At 38.4% G+C, this 24,417-nt stretch overlaps 5 protein-coding genes across 5 annotated transcripts; 2 read left to right on the top strand and 3 right to left on the bottom strand.

Moving 5' to 3' along the window:
- Window positions 1-33: 33 nt before the first annotated feature.
- On the bottom strand, window positions 34-1,668 carry ELE39_001379 (extracellular with a signal peptide followed by a family 2 glycosyltransferase and ricin domains; the record flags this gene model as incomplete). Its single annotated transcript, XM_067344418.1, has 1 exon — window positions 34-1,668. The coding sequence occupies one exon, from the start codon at window positions 1,666-1,668 to the stop codon at window positions 34-36; it is 1,635 nt and encodes a 544-aa protein (XP_067200456.1).
- A 1,110-nt stretch (window positions 1,669-2,778) lies between these two features.
- ELE39_001378 (uncharacterized protein) lies at window positions 2,779-7,098 on the top strand (the record flags this gene model as incomplete). The annotated part of the gene is made up of 1 exon (XM_067344417.1): window positions 2,779-7,098. The coding sequence occupies one exon, from the start codon at window positions 2,779-2,781 to the stop codon at window positions 7,096-7,098; it is 4,320 nt and encodes a 1,439-aa protein (XP_067200455.1).
- Window positions 7,099-7,465: 367 nt separating this feature from the next.
- On the bottom strand, window positions 7,466-9,199 carry ELE39_001377 (uncharacterized protein; the record flags this gene model as incomplete). Its single annotated transcript, XM_067344416.1, has 1 exon — window positions 7,466-9,199. The coding sequence occupies one exon, from the start codon at window positions 9,197-9,199 to the stop codon at window positions 7,466-7,468; it is 1,734 nt and encodes a 577-aa protein (XP_067200454.1).
- Window positions 9,200-10,038: 839 nt separating this feature from the next.
- On the bottom strand, window positions 10,039-10,701 carry ELE39_001376 (CCAAT-box DNA binding subunit B; the record flags this gene model as incomplete). The annotated part of the gene is made up of 1 exon (XM_067344415.1): window positions 10,039-10,701. One exon carries the CDS (start codon window positions 10,699-10,701, stop codon window positions 10,039-10,041), a length of 663 nt encoding a protein of 220 aa, XP_067200453.1.
- Window positions 10,702-11,727: 1,026 nt separating this feature from the next.
- On the top strand, window positions 11,728-24,156 carry ELE39_001375 (uncharacterized protein; the record flags this gene model as incomplete). Its single annotated transcript, XM_067344414.1, has 1 exon — window positions 11,728-24,156. One exon carries the CDS (start codon window positions 11,728-11,730, stop codon window positions 24,154-24,156), a length of 12,429 nt encoding a protein of 4,142 aa, XP_067200452.1.
- Window positions 24,157-24,417: the final 261 nt, after the last annotated feature.

The following is a 24,417-nucleotide window of genomic DNA, read 5'->3' as shown; positions in this document are numbered from 1 at the left end:
ATTTTCAGTCTTAGCCAACTAATTCATAAGGCTTTACATAAACTTTCCCATCTTAATCGGGTCAAACATATAGTCCTCGTCCTTATCCTCTTGTGGACAACTCTTCATCACAGCTTTATCATTCAAATTCGTAATACATCTGTTTGATGGATTAAAAGCATGCTCTCCATTCACAGAGATCCTATCGTTGCCATCATTACTAAATGGAATACTACTTATTCTGTTAAATAGTCTAAGGGAGTTTCTAAGTTTAGAATACTCCTTTGGGGATAAATCCTCGTAACCTTGATCAAATAACAACTCATCGCTTGCATCTATGTTCCAGTATTGAGAGTCATTATAGCCTTCCAGAGCCTTCTTAAATTCACAAGGAACAACTCTCAAGATTGAGTTCTCCACCACGTTACTTGGTCCTCTTGTGAGACATCCCAATCCTATTCTCCTGTTCAATATCAACCTCCTTCCTAGTATTACAGACCACTTTTGAGTATCATCTCTCGGATTACACTCCCTGAAGATAACCGCCTTATCTTCTGTTCCAGTAACCACCTCGTTTAAAGAAGCTGCTAAACAAAGTCCACTCTTTCTATGCTTCAAATGCCTAAAGTTATCCAGAAGCAAGCCCCCCCTATCAAATGAAGCTCTAAACTTATCAACATACCAAGAAAATGGTTTGCAATTTAATCTCTCTTTAATTTGATGTCTTTGCTCCAAATCTACACCACTCTCAGTCTCATTCAAAGTCTTAACAACGTCGTGGATTGTCTCAAAGTACTTATACCTCTTCTTGTCCAGCCAAACCATGGCGGCTCTTTTTTGATTCCTTTGGACCTGCAGAACCAACTTGTTTTCTGGATTTGGCTTTGGGTCTCTTTTGAAGATATGTCCCACTCTACTCCTTTTCTCTGCTACAATTTCTCCCCCACATCTCCAAATCCTTATTGATTGCTCAATATTCTCTCCTCCCCACTCCAACATTCCAGGATCATACTTGCCAGATTCCTCCCACCATTCTCTAGTAATAGCATACAATCCTCCAGATGCTATTGGAATTATGTCTGTAAAATCTTCGTACCAGTTAAACTCAAAGTTCCAGTCAAACATCATTTTCAAGCCAAAAGTACCTAAATCTTTCCACGTATATCTGTCTATATCTTCAATCATCGGACATACTATAGCCTTTGGCTTTTCTCTAAGTCTATCAATCAGAGGCTGAATCCAGTTCTCTTTTGGTCTACAATGACCATCCATAAACACTATCACACTGGACTTGGAGGCATCAGCACCAAGAATTCGACTCCTAATCAAACCTTCACACTTGTCTAACCTAATAACCTTAATGTACTTCAAGTAAGCACTTGGAAGCTGTTCATTAAGCAGACTAGAAGCCTCCCTCTTAGAACAATCATCAATTACGATAATTTCCTTAAGCAAGTTCTTATTAGCTAGACCAAGAGTAAAGGAAATCGTCTTGCTGATAAATTCATCCTCATCTCTGATAGGAATGATCAGACTAATTCCATCAAAATCACTTCCTCCCGAAACTTCAAACCTCCCCTCTCCGGACTCTATTAGACTTCTGGAGGCCTGTGCAAGCTTTGGAGCTAAAGTGTCAAAATCTCCTCTGTGAATTACTTCAACTCCCTTAATTTCTGCTCTTAGTAGCATATACACTGAAACATACACCAGGGATATCAGAAAATTGATCAGAATTCTATTTGTCAGGATACCATAGATTCTTCTTAGAATCACATGATCTAAAATAAACCTTGGTAAATCCTCTTCATACTTTGATTTCGTCCCAAAAACAAACTTGCTTCCCAAATAAGACAAAACCAAGAATGTAGATGTGAGGGATAAGGAGAGAACTAGAAATACATAAGAAGAGAATTAGTTAATTAAATCTATACAGTGGATTCGTAGCCTTTCATAAAAGACTAGAGTTGGCTATTTTGAACTTACCTACAGATTTTGAGCAAACCCAAAATATGAGTACTGTTATTATAAAGGAAATCTTGTAGTAGAGCTCTTCCCTGGACTTTCTGGACCCAATCATCTTGTTATGTAGAAACTAGACAGTTGACTTCTTTCACACTCTCCTATATCTTCTCACTCTCCTTAGTAACTTTTAATACTATTACTAATAATTGTGGATTTCCTTTTCCCACAAAAGTAGAAAATCCACTTATTTACACAAGCCCAGCGCTGAGAGAGGATTAGAATTGAAGAGACTCACAATTGCGGTACTTAACGCATTTATACGGGAAAGTTATAAAATCGAAGAGACAAAAAAATTTCTACAGTAAGAGAAGGAGAGATCTCACATATTTGCAGATTTTACTCAAACTAGAAAGATAATAACGACTTAATAGAGAAGGAGAAAAAATTAATCCAACTTCCATAATTGGTAAATTACTCCCATTTAACTCCTATATGTCCGAATCTTTACATCTAAGCGTGATCACGAGTGGTGATCCTGAGATAGGGAAATCCGTGCCAGAATAAGAAGAAAAAAATTTTTGCCTGGAACAACACAAAAAAACAAACACAGAAATAATAAATTTCTTCAATTTTTAAACCTTTCTTCTACACCCAATTTTATTTATTATTTAGTTATTAGCTATTATTAAGAGAAAGATCCAAGGTATATCTAAAAGGCGGGGGAATATTTGAGGGAGCGCGCGGCAAAATTAGTGGATCATAAAAATTGACAAAAGAAAGAAAAGGAGGAGAATTTTTGAAATGAAAAGGAGAGTGAAAGAGGGCAAATAAGCAGAAATGAGGATTAGAAAGGAAATAATTCAGGTGGTTTACTCATTTTGCTTGGTATTAGGCCCAATCACAAGATCTATTTATGCAGAGGGGAACACAAGGTTGTTTGGTCTTCATGGGAGCCAGAATGCTGTATTGCTTGGGGAGGAGGATAATGTTCAGGAGGATGGTTCAGTGGTAACTATGGACAAGTTGAGGCGAATTAATTCATGTTTTGTTCCAGAGGCACAGGAAAATACTTGGTATGCTCCCATGGTTTTCTTTAAGAGATATAAGCATTTGAGTCAAATTTACAAGAAATGTAGCATATTAAGACTGAAGGATTTTTGTAGAGAATTTCCAGAAATAGTTGATTGTCCGAAGGTTCCATCAAGCGGAGAGTTTTTGATATCTTCTCAGGGAAAGGAAGCTTCAACCATTTTTGCAGTGATTAACAAGAATAGCACTTTGGAAAAGGAGGAGGATAATGAGGAGAGATTTGAGCTATTTATGGGATGTGTTTATGAGCTCGGGAAGAGGTCATCTTTAAGAGTGAGGTGTCTGCATTCCAACAAAGCCAAGAAATTTCCTTTGAAAGTTGTGGTAAAAGTGGATGGAAGAACTAATGACTTTCTTTACCACTTCAATCATGAATTAATAATATACTCTAGGTTGGCTTCAAGTACATATGGGGCTTCCAAAGTTAGACTGCATCCATCCATATATAGTGTGTTTGTGCAACCAAATAGAAGAATGATTTCCAGGAACGTTTTACTAATGGAGTTTATTCAGGGTCCTGCAATTTCCTCAATCATTTCAGAGCTGACCGACTACCCTAATCTGCTAAAGTACTTGAAGAACAGAGTAAATGCAATCTTGGAAGAAAGCATTCGAATCTACGACTCCAAGTTCCCTTCACTAAGGTCAGATGAGAAGATTAATGTAGAGTCTAAAGCAAGACTTTTGGAAAATTCTATTAATATTTGGATCAATAATTATACTGAAAAGACTATAGTTTTCTCAGTGAATCTATATAGAAGGCTATTGTACCTTTTGGATCTATTTCATAGAGGAGGAACATCATTCTATCCAGAAGAATTGGAGGACTTTTCTAGAGGCAAGTGGAAAACTTCTAGGTCCTTTAGAATTCACTGTGACTTCCATCAAGGGAATATCTTGGTAAATGTTTCAGAAAAGTTCAAGACTGAGAATAGCGATGTTTATAATCTTACATACAAAGACATACTTGATATAGATCTCTACAACGATCTGAAGATCATTGACTTGGAGGATGCTGTTGAGCTAAAAGAGTCAGATTTCCCTGTTCCAATTGATAAGCTTATTGGAACTCATCCCTGCCCTGTATATTTGACTGACGCTGAGGGATTTTCTGCCAGATTACTTAGTAATATTATTCTCATTTCCAATACTTTGTCTCAATCTTTGTACACCTTACAGGACTTCTTTTCAGGGGAAACAAAGAGTTTAATTTTTGACAACAAGATTGTTTCCGATTGGATCACGGGAAGTAATCCAGAAAGAAGCTCAGAACTCGGAGATTATTCTTTTCAACTCAAAGACTCGATACTGAAAAAGCTAAAAATACACTCTGACAACTGGGACAGATATGTAGACTTAATTACTAACGATGAAATATTAAAGCCTTGTACTTCATATTACCACATAAAATATGGTAGGAAGCTTCCTCCGAAATCTCAACTTCCTTGCTCCTGGCTATCTAACATTTTATTTTCAAAAAAAGTTTGTCACTATCTTCAAGTCTCGCATGCAGATTCTGACCCATCTCTACTCGAGTCCGAGGATAAAGGTCTTGAAGCTGAGCTTAGAGAGCTTTTTAGACTCTCAAATTTGACAAAATGTCATATTGAAGAAACTGAAGCTTTAAATATATCAGTTAACAATGTTTCTTCAAATATTCAAGAGTTCCTCCCAGTTATTACACAAGTTAATGAGACAAGCTGGGGAGAGTGGTCAGCTTTGTTTAAAAACCAAACATTTGAACAAGTATTCTCAAAAGTCAACGGGAATTTAGACACTGCAAGCAATGGGGTTGTAGTAATCGTAAACTCAAACTCCAAAAAAGTTTCAGATCACAATTCATTTCCTTGTTCTAACCACTTGTCAGTTGTAAACTCTAAATCTAATATGTCTAGAAATGGAAATAAAGATAAGGTTTTAAAGGGAGACAAGAATAATCTAGTTTTTGGGTCCATAGATGTCCCCAAAGAAAAGAATCCTTCCAGTGTCTTAGACTGGATGGAGGTGAACCAAGTGGTTAGTGGGACTGATAAAAGTGAGAGTTTACTCGGAAAGAAAGATTCCAAATCAGAGAATGTGCCACATAACGACGCAGTTTCACAGGAGTTTGATAAAATCTTGATAGATTTAATGGGATTGGCTGCTTTGCAAAGAATTATCAGTTTTTGTTTAAAGTTCAGCTCTGAAATCGATTGTGACAATGTCTCAAGCTCTAAGATTACTAGGGATGGTCCAATTTCTTCTTATATGGTTCGTACTATTCAGAATAGTAACTACACTCAAGCCAGAAACTCCAGTTCTGACTTTGTTAAATTCTTAGATCCCTGTGTACTTTACTCTAATGAGACTTTTCCAGAATCAGAAACTACAAGCTCCATGGGATGGCTCTGTTCGAAACAGGCTCAAGATGAAAGTCTAACTAACGAGAATGTTTTCAAGATTGTTGTGGATGGAAGACTTTTTCTAAATGTGAATATGACATATGTTAATCAGAGTAACGATACTTTTGCTTTTAATGATATTCTTGGTTACTTTGGAGTTAATGACACTTCTAAATATACCTCCAAGTTGAATAAAGAAGCAGTTTTAATGATAGAAAGGCACAAAAAGGATGCTTTGGAGTTCTGGAAGTTAGAATCTAAGATCAGAAATATGGACAACATAATTTTGAATCAAGACAAAGATCTGCATGATGATTATAATATTATAGAACCAGTTCTCCCTAAGATGTTCATTTTCCACTCAAAGTTGAATACTAAAAAGATTCACACTAGAATGATTTCGCCTTCGAACGAAGAAGAGCCTTTGGTGACTGACAATTACTTGTACTTTCTGCCACTAAGTGAGAAAAGGAGTGACCTTTCAAAACAGATTTCAAGTATCATCCAGACTGGACTTTTATCTGAAAATGTATTCTTTATGGTAAATCCATCCGATAATCGTGTATCAAGTTTGGTTTCAAAGGTAACCAACTTTCATAGTGAAGTATTTTCCATGGTTTGGATTTCATATTCCACTCTAGTTTTGTCAATAATCGAAAGCATATTAAGATCACACTCTTACCAGATCCTTATTTCGTATAGAGCTTTAGAGTTCCTCCAGAGATTCAGATTCAAGAGAGATTATGACATTTCTATTATAAGAACCTCAAAAAATAACTATAGTGCTAATATCCAAGTAAAAAGTGACTCCAAGCCAGTAATCTGTAATTTCTCCCTGAAGAAGATTATAATACAGCCTTATGGAAATAATGAGATTCTTAAGATGCTTGGGGAATTGAATAAGTTCACTCTATATAACACAAGTGGAGCAAAGTTTATGAGAATTACTCAAGTTTTGTCCGAGTTCTGTTCCACTGAACAACTCAAGGATAAATCTGACATTCAAACTCTCATTAAAGATTTGGTTATACCGTCTTTAGATCCATTATCAACTTTGAAGAATGCTGTGGATACCCTTTCTAAAATTAAATACAACTCTTCTATTGAAGTTAGGCGTTCGAATTGGTTTGTCAAAAATGTATGCTCGTTCATTTCCCGGAAACTGGTAGAGATTAATCAGTCAAACATCCAAGATGAAGCTCTTCCAACTCTCATTCGAAGTTTGAACCTTATAATTCAGTTTAGAGATAAGATATCCTTGAATTCTACGTTTGCAAAGTGTATCAAGATGGATCCTCATAGTTCTAACATTGATTTCTCGAATAATTGCACCGTTGAAGAATATATTTCTATTTCAGAGACGATTTCTTCAGAGTTGCTTGAATTATTTTCTAAGCAAAGCAATATCTTTAGGAATTTAACCTCATTAAATCTGGCTCAAGAACTAATATCTTACACAAACAACCACCTCCAAATTCCTCGTCCTTTAGAAGATCCACCTTTTGGTGGTTTGGGACACCTTTTCAAAAAAGATTTTAATGAAAGTTTAGCAGGATCAGAATACATTTGCAGAAACTCAACTTTTTTATATAACAGATGCAAAACTATTGCATTTGATGTCAAGTGGCCAATTATAGCCAACATCTCAGATCTAATAGGCTCTGAAAAGAACCTCACAAAGTTTTAGTAGATAATTTATATTCATTCATTCAATTTCACAGCAATATAATTAAAATTAATGTACACGCTAATCATCCAAGAAAGAAAGAAATTCTATATTTTTCAATTATACCTGATGGGGATCACATATCATCCTCAGCTAATTTATATACGTATATTTGCATGCATGCATTAAATGCATGTATGCATGCACTAATTTTCTTTCCTCGCTGTATTAAGTTTTCATTAATCAATTTTTTCTTTTTTTTATCTCCTTGAATTTTCAAATTCCTTAAATCTTGGAATACTTCATAATATTATTCGACTGAAAATTAATAGATAATATTATCAAGAATCTTCCATTTGACCACATAATACTCAAACCCATGAAAATTTCACGCTCTTTGTTTGTCTTTCTCCTGCATGAGCAGTTTTTCCTCCTCTTCAAGTTTCTTCTCTAACTCAGCCAACTTCTTTAACTCTTTATCTGAGCCCTTACTGCTACTACTACTAGAGCTTGAACAGCAACCTGATTTCTTACCGTCTAACTCCTCTTCAACCAAGGACTTGTCGAGTAGAACCGCAGGTTTAGGTTCGCCATCGCCATTCTTGCCTTTCTTATCCTTTTTGTTTTTCTTATCCTTTTTGTTTTTTTTGTCCTTTTTGTTATCCTTGTTCTCTTCCACTCTCTCTCCTTGTTCTTCAGGCTCTTGACCTAATTGTTCTTTATTTCTATTCTTTTTGTCCTTTTTTTCTTTCTTTTTGTTGTTGGTGGAACAGCAGCAAGAGCAGCAGCCAGATTTCTCCTTCTCAAGTTCTTCTTCAAGCCTCATCAACGCTAACTCCTCTTCAGTCATAGAGCTATCAACAACAGTTGTGGGATTCTGTTTAGTCCTTCTCTCTGTATCCTCGTCTTGAGTTTCCTTTCCTTGATCTTTTGTTCTGTTTCTACTCTTTTTATTGGAGCTACTGCAGGAACAGCTACCAGAGCTATTCTCTTCATTTTTTTTCCTCTCCTCCACTTCCAATCCATTCATACTGGCATCACCTCCAACAATATCCTCTGATAATTCATTCTCCTTTAGTTCTTTCTTCTTGTTTTTTTTGCCCTTCTTACTGGAAGAACTGCATGAACAGCAACAAGAGCAGCAGCCAGATTTCTTCTTCTCAAGCTCCTCTTCAAGTCTCATCAACTCTAGCTCCTCCTCACTCATAGAACTGTCAACCACTTTTCTGGGCTCTTTATTCTCCTCTTTCTTGCTTTTTTTGCTTTTAGATGAGCAACTAGAACAACATCCGGAGTCTTCTTCGTCTTCTGGTTCCAAACTCTTAACTTCTGATTTAGATATAATAACTTTCTCATATTCATCTTGAACTTCCTTATCATTTGTCTTATTGTTGTTTTCACTTTCAGGCTTAGATGCTTCCTCCAATTGAGACTCCTTATTTGGAGGATTCTGGAAGATGTTATTAATTACCGTATCCTTGGTTTTAATTGGATCATTTGAAACCTTATCATCAACAATTGGTTGAGCCTGGTCTGCCACAACTCCTCCTTGCCCCCAGTATGAATAAAATGAATTTTGTTTCAATCTCTTTAATAATTCCTGACATCTCTCTCCATCTTCTGGAAGAAATGAGACATAGTACTCTTTTGGATAAGCAGATAAGATAAAGTCCTCATATAGCTTACAAAAATTGCTATTTTGACTTAACTTATACATTCTTGTATAAGATCCAACTGTACTTGTTATTCCTTTTTGAATTTCATTGATGAACTCTAAAGCTTTAACGGTATCTATTTGAGAAAGATGCCCATATTGGCCTAAAGTTATGAATATTGTTTCTTCTGCTATGGTTGGATATTCACATGCAACTAATCTCTCCTTGCAAGAAATCACAGCTTGGTGAATTCTTTTTTTGGTGATTTTTGGTGGGATTCTTCCGTTGGATGATACTAAATCTTTCAACATCTGCATTACACAAAGCTGACTCTCACTAATGTTCTCCTTTATTGGAGTGTTTAAGAGGCTAGTCACTCTTGGTTCCACTCTGATACCATAAGCTTGATTAATAATAAAGCTTAATGAGAGGAATGTAATGGCAAAATTCAAGAAAAATTTAAGCATGGCAAAAACTTTATTTAAAATAAAAAAACTTCTTAAAGTGAGAAAAAGAACAAATCTTTTTTATCCCTCTTTTATCGTATATCTTTTTTTTAATCATATCTTTAATTCTATTGAAATCCCTCACTTTTTTTCATACGAGCCATGCCTTTCTTTACCTGATTAAATTTTTGTATTTAAATTCAAAGGTGGTTATTATTTCTATTATCAAAACTAGTGTTATCCCCAAATTTCATCACTCTCTTTACTAATAAAAGCACTTATTCTATAGTATTTCAGTGCAAATGCATTGTTTACATGTAATTTACAGGTTGAGGGTTTAGGCGGGAACCTCCCAGTCCAGTACCAGCATTTAAATTGAGAAACATAAAATTAGAATGCGCAGTTGAATGAGGGGAAACGGGGTAAATAGAGTCAAAGATGATGACTAAGGGGGCAACTTTAAAAAAGAAAAATCTGACTAACCGCAGATTTCAGGGTAGTTGAGAAAAAACAAAAAATAACTCGCAACCAGTCCACAATTAAGGTAATTTGCTGGAGGCAACATTTGGAGGCTTGTTAAGGAAGACTGATCATAATAAGAGGCCTAGCCCCATGAAATCACTTATAAGTTATCAAAAAAGAAATAACAAGAAAAATACAAATATTTAAATTTTCTGAGGCAATTGCACCATTTGTTGAATACTGAATGGATATAGAGCCAATAATTAGTAGGGGGCGCCACTCTGCAAACAGAACAGACTATAAATACAAAAATGTCACCGGCCAGATGAGGGAGAAATCAAAATGGTAATAACTTAGGATCCGCCCCAAATCTGTGGAATAGCTTGCTTTAAATGTCTTTATTCAGTCTTCTTGGTTTCTTCGCCACCCTCAGAGTCTGAAGAACTAGCCTCACTATCAGAGGAGCTACTCTTGTTGTCACTTTCCTGGGAAGGACCCTTCACAGGTGTGGATACCTTATCTCCATGCTGTTTGGTTGTGGAAGATCCACCTACACCGAAAAGTGCAAGCAATCTCTCCTTGTACGATGGGGACTTTGGAGGTGAAGGGGCAGAAGTGGTGGTGGTGGTAACAATAGTGCTTTTGCTTGTTTCATTGGTTTCGTTTTTTTCATTGGTTTCGTTTGTTTCATTGTTTTCGTTAGTTTCATTGGTTTCGTTTGTTTCATTGTCTTCGTTAGTTTCATTGGTTTCATTGTTTTCGTTAGTTTCATTGGTTTCATTGTTTTCGTTAGTTTCATTGGTTTCGTTTTTTTCATTGGTTTCGTCTGTTTCATTGGTTTCGTTAGTTTCGTTGGTTTCAGAGACTTCTCCAGAAGCCCCTGGAGCTTCAGTAGTGATGTTGGCGCTCACAGCAACAGTTGAGGTTGGCTGAGCTGTAGTGGTGGCAGTCTCAGAATCATTTTCAGATTCCAACTTGGATTGTTGACCACCTCTAACTCTTAGTGCATTGGTAGCAACGAAGAAAACTAAGAGAGCAAAAAAGAATAAATAAAATCTCATATTTCGCAAAATAAGCTGGTTTTCCCAACAATATGTTTAGTAATTGATTGTTTTAAAATTATTGTGTAAAATGAAAATAGTGGCAACTTATTATTCTAATTAACCAACAACTATAATGTAACAATAATAGATCAGTATTAATTTCAAGTTCAAATTAATGCCGCTTATTGGCAAGGCAGTGGCGCCACACACATTAATTATTACCGGCAGATATCATAAACAAAGAGGTGGGGGAAAAGTTAGTTTTTAGCGGGCGGCGTTGTTATTAGGAGTGGCATTCGAGTAGAAGAATTGGAGGTTGATTCACCAAAAGGGATAAGAAGAGGGCATTCAATACAAGTAAGAAAGTCATTCATACCAGTCTTCTTTTTTTTTTTAATAGTAGAAATCACTTTAGTTCTCAGGAAATAAGGAATTCTAATTTAAGTATGAATTTCTTTTTTAACGATTGAATTTTAACTTCTGGCATGTAGTAATCTGGGCGGGAGAATTTCCCCACATAGTAGCAAGGATACATGGGAAAAATAACGGTACAGGATATCTAAGCAAATAGTTTAATATTAGTAAAAGTAATAATAACGTATCCTTTGAGGTCGCGATATTCATTTTTAGATAGTAGAAAAAATCGTTCCCCAAATTTTTGTTGAAGCAAAAACAATAAAAGCTGAATTACCTCTATAGGAAGAGCTTACATGTAAATATATATATATATATATATATATATATATATTATATATATTATATGTATGATTACACATCAAATAGAGTGTGTTTATGTAAGTGTATATGAACAGGATTACAATTCAAAGCATAAAGTAAGAAAAACAAGGAGAAATTAAGTTTTAGAACTTGAGTGGATTTAGAAAATATATAGCTCAGATATACTTTAATATTTAAATTTAATAAATTAGAGTAATAAGGTAAATCGAAAATTGGATTTAAGTTGTTATAATAAATTAAAGGTAATTTTGTTGTAACCCAGGCAAATTGCATGCATGCAAGATTTGTGGTAAAACAGAAAAAAAAATGTGGTCGCCTCTTAATGCTCTAAGGAGCAAGAAGGTGGGATTTTTGGTGATTTTTCTATTGAACATAATATTTTCTGATGTAAATATAGAATTGTTTAAAAATGAGAGAGCTGGCTGGTTTAGTTTAGTTGTAGAGGCTTCAGAATCTTCATCTCCTCACAGTATGGATAAATTGGATATGGAGAGAAGGAGAAAGCATCCAGAAACTGGGAAATTACCTAGATATCCGGTTCCTGGAATGAGATATGACGAGTTGTCAGAATCTGAGTCTGATTCATCTAAGGCCGCATATGGAAAAAAGAAGAAATCAGTGAAGTCAAAGAAGGCTGAAGTTGGATCAAAGTCCAAGGAGGAGGGAGATAAGGCTTCAAAGAAAAAGAAGAAGAGTAGGTCTGGTAGTGGTAAATCCAAGAAATCTTTGAAGGATTTCACTTCTTCAGACAATCAGGAAGAAAATCTTATGTCTGGTGGAAAGGCTGAAAGGTCAGTCGGGGTGAAGCAAACTGCTAGTAGTGGGAGTGGTTCTTTCAGTCACAAAAGCACTTCTACAGATGGAAAATTCTCTACAAGGGAAAGAAGGAAACTAGACAAGTCAAAGCTGTCTATGAGTGAGTATAAGTCATATTTGCCAGGCGTGGATTCGATTTGGCAGGACCCAAGCGCTAGGAAGACTTATAAACACTTGAATCCTCAATATGGGGATTATTTCCCAAGGGTAGCGACCAAGCCGTATAGGAAGAGCAATGAGTGTTCGGCTCTCTTTGATTCTGCCAAGAAGGCTTTTGATGGTAAAGAAATCAAAATTCATCCCGCAGATTTCGTGGGTCTTTCTCTAACACTTGCGGTAAAGCTAAGAGAGGTACTTGGCCAGTACGTGACAATCCAAGAGACTTGTCTGATGCTGAGAATGTTGCTACATTTGTACTCAGGAATGAGGACCAGAACACAGTTTTTGAACATTATCGCAGCTGTATTACAGAATGATATTTTGTTGGGAAGACTTTCGGATGATTCTGGAGTTATTACTGAGGTTATGCATATTTTGGATTTCTTCCTTCAGCTTCCAAAGCACAGAGCTGATACTAAGTCGAAGCAGATGTCTGCAATTGAACTCTCGGATTACTTCCATTTGGAAATTTTCCCCAAAGATAATTCATACGAGTCCAGGCTTTTGCCTTTCTATAGAAGGATTGCAGAGAGATTGATGAACGAGATTGAAAGAAGGCTGGGAATTGTGGTGGCTAGGGATGAGGTCATGTCAATGGTTTATATAGTGCTTAACTTTATTGAGGAGGAGAGAAGCCAAGAACAATGTACGGAGATTATGGTTGCTGTAATTGGTGCAACTTACACAAATCCTTTGACTACGGGTCAGTTGATAGATATAGCGAATATGGCCAGAGATATATTGGGTTGTAAGGCATCTTCTGGCAGGACAATGGATAAGGCGCAAATCATGGATATCTTCGGTCCCGAAAAAACCGTAGTAGAGATGCGTCAGACTACCTTAGTTGGAGGCCCCATATCTGATACTCTTCGAATTTGGAAAGAGGTGGGTACTTTGGATTACTTGGGCCGTGTTATATCCGTCAGATTTAATGATTGTAATGGTATCAAGGCTTGGCAGATGAATAGAATTTGTTCAATGTTAGAGGTTATGAACGAGAAACTTATTAAGACTGGTTCCTCCAGCGAAATCATTACTCTGGAAGAGCTCTGTGGAGCTTTCAAATACAAAACAAGACACCCCGGGACAAAATGGTCTTTGGCCATTAAAACTACTCTCCAAAAACGCCAAAATAGTCTCCCAGTCAAAGTTGAGAAGCTGTTTTCGCATTTCATAGCTCATGAGAAGAAAAGACTTGCCTCTCTGGAAGGCTCCATCAAGGGAAGGATGGAGAAATTCTATATGATTCCAGAGTTCCCAAAGCCCAGCTTCTTAGATTCTATTACTCCAAGCTCTCCGGCTCAAGGTATTCCCCCAGCTGATCACTTAAGGCCTGACTTCTTCTATGCATTTAATTCAATGCCTGGATGGCTCCAAAACAGGTTTGTCTTTGCTTCAGCTTTTATGGAAGAAATTCTTGTTAGGCATGGACACTTTGTCCACATCTCTCCAGTAAGGCTGTATAATGCATTAGGAGGTAGACTGGATGAGAATTCTGATATTTCCTTGGTTATACAAGGCTTGGGGTTAACTCAAGAGCAGTATAGGGCCTTACCAAAAGCATTTTGTGCTTACGAGAAAAGAATTCTAAATGAATATAACTTAAACTCGAATCCGATGACTAATGATGAGTATCTTGAAGCTTTTTATGAGTATCCTTTAGCCAAGTATGTAGAGGGAAGATACTTAATAGAAGCTGCAGTTGACGTATTGGAGGTGATGAATGAATATCTGCTTGCTGTAAATGCTGGTGCTGTGGTGAACATATTTCCGCAATTGGTAACTCAAGAGAGACTTCAAAGAGTTTACCTTTTCCAAGCTTTCATTAACAGTAGAGTCAAGAGTTATTCAAATGATAGTAATATCAGTTTCGTCACTACTGAGGAAGCAAACAGGATTTTGATAGGCTCTGTAGATAACTCCAACCTTTCATATATTACTGAAATGAGAACAAATTTGAGCCCTACCTACTACACAGATTCTATGATTGAGATCCTGGCACAGGAATGGTCAGTTTATGAAAACATTGTATTACCTCGGATTTTAGATTTGAGTTCTGATGGACAGGAGGTGATAAATGCTATTTACTCAACAGGAATGACTTTTGCAGCGTTATCTTTGGATGGCTGGGAACTTTTGTTTGATCCAACAATAGCTTTAAGAAGTATTGCCAATGGAGAGAGTTTATCATTAAATTACTCAACGAACTCTGTACAGGAAGCACGGGCCAAGGAAAACAGGGTAAGATTAGTCTATTACTGGATCCAACAATACTTTATCTATAAGCTTAGAAAGATTCCGAAGTTTAACTATGAGGAGGTTAGAGCCTTGGTTGAGGCTCTTCCAGATGAAAATGATTTCTCTGAAGATAGAATTAGGTCAGTCATTCAAGATATTCAAAGCTTGGCTCTTTCTAATAATTTGATCGAGGACTTCAGTTATGCTATAGAAGCTTATTTATTCTTTGAGAAGTACTTTCTCTACACAAGAAATCCAGATTTGGAAGGGGGCTTTGCCACAGAAGTAGAAGTGGTAAACGGGAAGATTTACGTCCCAAACTTTCTCTGGGCCTTCCTCAAGGACAGGGACGATTATTCAAATTCAGATATCGAAAGTCAAAGCGTGGTTCACTTTGCTGATATGACTTTGGCATACGTAACGAGATTATTTCAAACCCAACCACATAATCAGGATTTATTCATCAATGTTTTAGAGTGGGCCAACGCACAGAATTTGAACAATGATTCCATCTTCTCCACCTTCATGCTCAGCATTCAGGACTTCCAGCTTTACATTCAGCATAACACGAAGCTTAGGTACAACCCTCACGCCTTCTTGGTGCCTTGGGTAGACCACCTTCCCACAAACTATCAATTTAGGAGGCTTAGGTCTCTTCCTTCAGGCATTTTCACAGGTTTGCCCTCCGAGGGTCCAGATCAGGTGCAAGAGGATGATCAGTCTCAACGTTCACAAAGAGCAGCTCAGATCTTATCCGAGATCGAGAGGCTTAGTCTGGAGCATATTACTCTTTTGGAGGAGCTTAACACCCAAGCAACCAAAGAGGAAACGGCTATGTTGGTGGTTGAAAGGATCAGGGCCGACATCCATGCTTTGCTTTTAGAACTTGGGACTCTTTCTTCAACATTGTTCAGCTCAGCCATGCTGATTCTGAGTAACAGGAGGATCGCTTCGTCTATAGGCATCTCAGATACTCAGCAGATGTCTGGTTTGGGCGTAAATGTTGGGGAAAATGGAGAAATCACCTTTGATGAGGAGCTTGCGGTAAGGGGTCTTTCTGGGATCTTTACTCCGGCCCTAATACTTGGGGATATTAACCCGGAAACAGGGGTCCTGGAGACGCCTCCTCCGGGAATTGATCCAGAGTTATCCTGCTCCACTCAGAATATTAACAGAATGCAAGCTTTCAGGCTCTGGATCAACTCCGTTTTACCAAGGATGCCCTTCCATTGCAGTGACCCCCTGCTTGCTAGGGACCTTCTAAGCGTGGAGAAGCTCTTGCCAGCGTTTGTCAGTTTCGGATTCTCACTGGATAGCAATTTAATTGCAAGCTCTCTCGTAACGCTTTTAGCTTCGCATCCTTTCCCTATGGCTCTCGGTTCTTTAAATACTATCTTGAAGTTCTTCCTGAGTGACGAGCAATCCGTCTTCTCGGCTTTGGATCGTCCTGCTAGTAATTTGCAGGAGGCTTATCAGGATTTGCGGATGATTGCCGGCTTCTATAAGAAAAAGACAACTTTGCCTTTATTAGAAGTTCCTACAATCTTTTCCTTCACCCCTAACTTAGAGCTTCTGGGTAGCACCAACTCAGAGGATTTTGAAAGCAACTCTCATTCAAATGCTAGAGTCAACTTTCTGGACTATTTGGAGAGAATTACAGCAGAGTACTATGCTTCTTCTCCCAGAAGAATGCCAACAATTGCAATTCCGAGACTAACAAACTTGGCCATGAACTTCTCAAATGATTTTGATCAACTGGTTTTCCTGATATCGTCGATATTCGGTCCTATGAGTCCCTACATATCGGCTCCCTCCGTTGGAGCTTCTGCAATGCATCTCGCAGAATTTTACATAATGAACTTGCAATTCTCAGAAACCATTGACTCACATTATATTGAAAAGGAGTTCAGGAACAGTCTCCTCAAGTTTGGTTCGCCTTGTCGAGAGATTCGTTTTATTCAAAGCCATTCCAATGATCTATTGCTGGATTTCAAGTGGACTTTCCTCTCAGCTCATTTCTTTTCCAGTGATGAGGCTTACTTCAACTCCTTCTTGGCTATGAGCGATCTTATCAACATGGCTCTCAACTATGCTTCGTCTAAGACTGGCATCTCCGTAAGTTTAAGCCATGAGGTTCTCAGAAGAATCTCGTTTTCTTTCATCACTGGACAGAATCTTCTGGAAGCTTTTAGAACCAACATCGATCTTTCCAGTCAGAATCTGGGATTCTCCTTGCAGAACAAGTTCTATTCGGATGTTGCAAAATCCTTCAGTTTCTTGATATCTCAGTTGAAACCGTTCTTAGAGAGTTCTGATAACAGAAGCGTTGCGGAAGAGATTCTTCAGAGTGCCATTTCGGATATTCACACTAGAGGGTTTTATCCAGTGAATGTGAGGCACGAGATGGTGAATAGAATCACTCTTTTTATCGATTTAGAATCAGACAGGTACCAACAGATCTTCGTTGACTTGGAGGATTCCCTCAACTCCATTAACTTGAATCTTCCAAAGGAATTCTCTTCTCATTCTCAGATGCTTAGTCAAAGGTTCTTAACTCAAAGATCCGAAGCAGCTTTGATTTCAGAACAAGGATTCGTTACCAGAACTCCGATTTGCAATTATGCTCTGGCATTCTCTTTCTTCTTATCAAAGATCCTTCAAAAGCCTCAGAACAAGAACAAGATTGGACAGTTTGATCCTTTGATTTACTCCAATGCAAGCATCTGGTCAGATTTCTGTGGAGTTAAGAACTTTGTATATATAAATTACAGAACGGTCCTCATTTCAACCATTAAGAATCTTTCAAAGAAGCTAGGAAATCCCTTGGCTTATACTGAAGTCAATAGACTCGTTCTTTTAATTGATTTCTTTGATCAAAATGTTAGGAAGATCATTCTCAAAGAGAATCCTGATCTGCCTCATGATTGCTCAAATGAAACTTTGTTTTCACGTTTCGATGCTTGTTTGAAAGCTCTGGAGAGATTCGAAAGAGAGAATGACATCGTTTTGGACGAATTGCAAATGAGTAATTCTGATCCTTTAGCCTTTTCTGACGAGTTATCAAACAATCACTTCTTCCTACTTTCCAATCAAGAGGAATCAGTAGCAAGAGTTCAGTTCAAAGGAATGCTGGAAAATCTGTTTATTCCAAGTAGCAGCCAATTGGAAGACGAACCTGGTATTAATAGACAAATATCGCTTGATTTCTTCTCAGACCTGCCACTGGACGATTATATTAAGCCAGAAAACATTGTAGTAGAGAGCTTTGATAGACTTTACGACGGGCTCCCGTTCAAGTTTCAGAAGATGAAACTCAGTTCCGGCAAGAAAGATTATTCTTCTGTGGCTATTTCTTACTTGGACGTGGGAGGCAACCAAACTTCTGAGAGATACGACCTCAAAAACTCCTTTTTGCATGAGAAGAAGATCAGTTGTGTGAATAGAGCTGTGTTATTCCAGCATTGGTGGCTCATTGTCTGGCCAAAAATACCATTCTACACCAACGACTTTGTGCTGGCGGAGTTGCTTTCGAGAATTGAGATTCTCTCTCAAGCCTTTCAAAGTTCCTGCATGTTCACTTCCTCCGAAGTCATCTTCAGTTCTATCTCAAAACAGATCTCTGGAATTTCTGGAATTTCCATAAAAAAAGAACACATTTATTTGATGATAGAGGCCTTTTTAGAGTCAGAGAGCAAAGCCTTGGAGTTCTCAGGAGCCGGGGATTTGGAATCCGCCTACTCATCCGATACTGGAATGCTTAATTCTCTATTTTCAATTGATCACAAAATCCCTAAGATTCCAATACCCAAAGGACATCTGGTTAGTTCTGTTGGATCAGAAAATAAAAACCTTTCTCAGTATCTGTTCAGAATCATCTCGGAGTATTTTGCAGCAAATCCACGTAACTATCCCACCATTATCATTCCAAACACGTCATTTCTGGCAAGGCACTTTGATTTGAATAAGAAGTACTTGGCCTACGCCTTGTACGTATGGAGTGAGTTTGAAACCGACAATTCCATCCGGATCTTCTTCCAAGCTCCAACAATCGGTGCTAGCTATGAGGATTTGGCAGAATTTATCATTGAGAATTTCGAATTGAACTTCCTCAACTTTAGTTCATCCAACAGCTATTTACAGTTCTTCACAGATCCACTCTTCTCGACCTTCTTCAAATTTGGAAGCCCACTTTTCAGAGTTAGGAATATCCAGCTGGGAGTCAGGTGCTCGAGAGTGGAGGAAAGTTGCAATCCTTTCATACCCAATTTCGGTATTTCTGCCTCCAAGCAGAAGCTTCTTGAGGAAAATGTCAGTCTAATTGTCTCCAAGAGCTTTGTTCTTGCTGCTAAGAAAATGTCATTATCTCCAAGTTCTGAAATCACCAGGTTCTTCTCCGCCTCAGATGTTTCTGAAGCCATAATCCTCGGTATAAATATTCTGGATGCTGTCAGAGTCCATGGATTTGGCAGTAAGAAGCTCCAGGAAAACCTTGTGATAATCAACAAGTTCTCCCTTTTGTTTTCCAAGATCTTTTCAAGGTTCATCACGCGTTTCCTCGAGTCTTTCCGCATCTCCGGATTGAATAGACCTGCTTTGGATCTCAGCTTTAGTCAGGCAAAAGCACTCTCAGCAAGAACTTTCAACGTCTTTTCTCAGTTTAATTCTGATCTCTTGTCCCTTACACTTTATACCAATGAAGATCTCAGCAACTTCCTGAATGTTATCAGTATCGAAGATCTCGTCCCAGCAGAGAAATACCAAGCTTTTTATGCAGTTTCAACTTCAGATTCTTCCAGAGGAATGATGACAGTCTATACAAAGGCTACTGGACTCCCGGTCCATCTTCAAATCACCAGGTTCAACTACATCTACTGCTTTATCCATTACCTACTACACATTCTCTCCAGAACTGGAATAACAAGCTTACACATCTCCTTCAAGTATCATAGCCTCCTTAACTTCGAGAATGTGGTCCGAGCTACAGCCATCTCTATTCATGAAGGAATACCAGAGGCAGTTCTAATATTAATCTCCCAAAGAGACAAGTTCGCCCTCGGGAGGCTTACCCTTGAGGAGATTAGACAGATCTACGTACAATTCAAGATCCATACTAACTATTTCTTCGGTGGTGGTTCCGTCCAGTTGACATTTGCCTCCTCTGAGACTCTGACTCCTTTCATACAAACATTTACCGCTGTCAAATATATCCGACGTGATGGTTCAGTCGCTGTGACTTACTTGAATGAGTTTGAAAATAACGAGTTTTCACACTTTTCTCCTAAGTCTCAGTCAATTTCCTCCTCCTTCACAACTGAGGAAATTCTTAACAGCAACTTCCATCGAGATAGTGCCTTAATAAAATTCAAGGAGACTTCTTTCATTACAGGAAGCTTTGTCAAGCCCTGGGTACCTTTTTTGATGGGATTAAGTAGCGAAGAGCCTTCATCCGTATTCTCAGAAGCTTCCGGTGATCATCTTGTCGTTCTTGATCCTGGGCATGTTGACCTCAGAAAGAGGCTTGTACCAGTTTATATTTTAAATCAGAATCTGGATCTGAGCCGTACTTACAATTCCTTGATAGATCTTGGCTCAGCATCTTTCGAATCTGGAGTTATCTCTTTACAGAGTGATCTCAACGCTCAGGACGAAAGCCAGGCCAGTAATACTTTCAACAATTTGAGGGTTAATGTCCTAAATCGAGCAGTGCTTTTCAGAGAGTGGCTTATTCGAGTCTGGGACATCTCTCCAGCTATAAGTAGAGATCCTCTTTTCCTTGAGTTTTTGAAAGACTTTGAGTCCATCGTTAAAATCTTTGATGGAACAGAAATTAGGCAAGGAGTTTCTCTTCGTATGGATGTACATGCTCAATTTATTCACAAAACTGGAAAGCTCTATTCTAGATTACTTGTTCCTTTAATAGATGCATACACTGAATTTGAAGAAAGGATAGTGGAAGAAACTGGCAGTTCTGATATCTCCAAGGCCTTGGAATCCGGAGTTGCTGGTCTTTTCCTTCTTAGTTTGCCGATTCGTGATCCATTCCAGAGAATGAGATGTCAAATCAAAAATAAGGCCTGGGGAGAGAAGTCTGATTCCCATAGACGCTCTCAAATTCTTGATTTTGTTGCTCAGAAACTCATAGAATACCTTTCAGCAGCTCCAAGATCAGCTTTCACCATTGATATTCCAGACGTGAGTGTAATTTTGGATAACTTCTCGGATGAATTGCCACACAAAACTAAGTGTGCCATAGAGTTCTGGGCAAGGGACCGTCCTGACCTTATTTCGGCTCCTTCTCTAGGGCTTGACTCCAGATCCATCTTTGAATTCCTCAGTTCTTTCCTCACTACTGCGGAGTTAGATCAAGACAACTTGGAGATTTCACTCGATAAATACCTGCTCTCTTATGGTCTTCTGGACGAGTACCCCATTGAAGACGCCTCAAGCTACTATGGAAACTCTAAATTTGTTCTCAAGGAACACGAAAGCCTCTACGATAGCCTAGTTGTTCCCTTATTGGGCGACTCTGATACTGCTAATGCAATCACCACCCTCCTTAGAGCTGTATCTGCTAATGTGTTAGATACCTACGATTTCAACCATTTCCTCAGCGAAGATACTGAGGAAGGGGAAGAACAGGGACAAAGTGATTCTTACGTGGATTATTCTCTCAATCTGGATTATAGGACATTTGCAATACGTATGCTCCTGGGAGTTTCTGAGACATTTTCAGCTAGAAAGCTCTTTGAACCAGTACCGACTTTAAAGTCTGCTAAAGATCTCAATAAGGTTTCTTCCGACTTCCTCCGAAAAATCTCAGTTCTCAAAGCATGCTTTTATGAAACCAACTTTGATCAGATGTTCTATGATTATTACTCAGCTGAGATGGTTCTGGCTTTCCAGAGATCAGGACTGAGGCTTAAAGGCACAGACAAATTTAGTCTCTTCCTGAGTCACATCTTATTTAACTTTGCTCATGAAGTAATTTCCAAGCCAGAACTAATCACGGATTGCTTCGAAGACTTTAAGTTCAAACAGAGACCAAGCCATTTTTCAACGATTCCAGATTTAGGACATGTTTCCCAAAAAACTGGTTTGATCACCTCATCCTTTAAGAATTTCAGCTTCGAGGGTTTACAGGAGTCTTTTGTTCCCCATGTAAATCTATTGGTCTTTTATCTCAAGTCCCTCAACTCCATAATAAACCACCCAGGGAACAAATTAATCCTCTCAATCCCAGCATCTATCAACTTCATGAGCACTGGAATTTTATTAAAACTTTCTGGTTGTGATAAAGTAATTGATCAAGGACATGGCTGTATTGCTCAGATTATATTGAACTCCCTTTTGGATACGGGATCAGATGTTGGGAACTTGACGGAGGAAGCGCTTATACAGATTCTGGATTCACTCTATAAGATTGTTGGAGAGGTTTCCTATGCATCCTATAGTAAGCTGGATTCACCAATTATACACATCGATCCAGTTAAGAATAGAGCCACTCAGACAAGCGTTTATACAAATTATAATCAGAATCTTCTTTCTGTCTTGTTTGGGAATCTGGACAGCCTTGAGAGAATGATTAAGAGCAGGTTCGAACATAGATTCCTGGATGTAAGGATGCTTTCTAAGTCTCTAAAAGACTCCTATGATTCAGATCCTCTGATCAATGCTCGTCTTTCGAATGTTCTAAAAGACTACCCCGGGAAAAGGCCTTCTTGGAGATCCATTCATGAACTGGAATTGATTCCTGCATTCTTCAACAGGAAGCCACCAAAGAAGAAATCTTTGGCCTTGAGCGAGTTCTTGACTCAAATGGGTCTCTCTAACATGTTGGATATGAATAGTAATATCTTCCCCACCCTTTTGAAGATATCCAGGGCCGACGATAGATATATGATTGTGAGCAATAATGGAAAGTTCCCAAGCACAAGTGCTAGCATAGCAAACAGAGCTGCCATCTTCCACTCCTTCGTTCATATTTCAACTTATCCATACTCAGAAGATGGAAATTCCTGTGCCATTCTTCCAGTTGGAGAAGAGGGAAAAAATGGCAAAAAGGGTATTTCTTTAGAGGACAGTATCAACTTCTTCTCAGCCTACAGTGGCACGGATATTCTCCAGTCTGTACCCAAGATCTCCAAATACTTTAAAAACATTGAGTTCTACAAAGCTTACCAGCTACTGGATTCTTTCTATGCTTTGGAGAAGCAGATATTTGGATTTGACGCCATTAAAGGTACAATCGAAAACGTCTATTCTGATGTTTTGAGGGCTTCAACACTAATTGACGGTTTCATTCCTCTATTACTAGATCTGGAGATACCTAAATTTGAAGGAAAGGAGGCCAACAACCTGGGGAAAATCATCATGCTTCTTGGACGAAAGTTCATCAAAAGCGAACAAGTGAGAGCTGAGCTCACTTTGGAGAGGTGCATCTCCATTGCAAGACATTTCTGGCCATTGGAGTTAGATTACCTTTACACAACATCAAAACATTCGACTGTTGGATACTATGCACTACTCTCAGTCTTGGAGAATCTTCCCAGCATCAGAAAAGTCCCAATACAAGCTCAAGAATTTGTATTTTCGTTAAATTGGTACATATATAATGTCATGGGTTCGGATCCCGGCCTAAGGGACTTTTCGAACCCAGAAAAGATTTTCAAAAAGAGAGTGGAATTTCTCAAAAAGGCCTTTTCAAAGCCATTTGTTTGTAGTGAGAAAGATCTTCCATGGGTTAAGCCTGAGGTGGAATATTCGGGAGTTTCTTTCCCACAATTCAACTTTATTATGTACATTGCCACAGCTTGGAGGACTTATGTTGAGTCTAAAATCAGTAAGGGCTCAATAAATATTGATTCTGAGGGATGGTCGAGCATTCTTAGGGATGTTAGGCCGGGGCTAATTTCAATGTTGGACTCTTTATCGCATGGAATTTCTCTCAAATCACCGCTTTCCTTATCGATTTTCAGCTACCTAACTTATAGCTTAATTGGCGAGGAAGACCCAAGCGTATACCAGGAAGACGAGATGAAGAAACACCTTGAGTTGTTTTTAAGCCAGATCCAAAGGTTTTCGAGAGTCAGACACCCTGGTGTAATAAATGTTTCGTTCCTTTGGCCAGCAGTTGATTGCGAGCCTTTCACAGTCTCTACTACTTCATCTAAATCAGCGTCCAGTAAAGCTATCGGCAAGATGGTCGTACCTGGTCTTTCATTCCCTATGACTTTGAACAGAATTGGTGGCAGCGACAGTGCCACCAGAAGCTCTTCCAGATCAACAACTAAGGAAATTTTTATTGATTCCCTTGGAGAGTTTTTCCAGGGGAGAGATAATAGCTTATACTCCGGCCTGGAAGAATATGACAGTGATGCTGATACAGCTCCTGAGTTCGGCTCGGGTGAGTCTACGGATGACAAAGTACAGGAAGAGATCATAAGAGGACTTAGATTGGAAGACTTGTCAAATGAAAACTTAAGCGACGGCACGTCCGTGGCTACAAATGGTGAACAAACTTAATCTAATTTAATATTAAGAAAAACAGTGCTAGAAGAACGTATTACTCTCGCTATACTAGAAGAAGACTGCCACAAAAGCAATGCTGACAATAATATTTTAAGCTCGGCTGCGCACAATTCCAATCCTACTTTCTTTGTTTAGTTAATTTTAATTTTATTTCTTTATTTCAGTCTATTGAACGAGATTTCCGTCGCGTGGTAGATTTATCCGTCTCGGATGACGGGGCACGCATGCAAACGCAATACTTCGCATGGAACATAA

This window comes from Cryptosporidium sp. chipmunk genotype I, assembly GCF_004936735.1.
Source record: "Cryptosporidium sp. chipmunk genotype I strain 37763 chromosome Unknown contig_17, whole genome shotgun sequence".
NCBI lineage: Eukaryota > Apicomplexa > Conoidasida > Eucoccidiorida > Cryptosporidiidae > Cryptosporidium > Cryptosporidium sp. chipmunk genotype I.
Note: the sequence above shows the minus strand (reverse complement) of the source record. Positions and strands in the feature narration are given on the sequence as shown.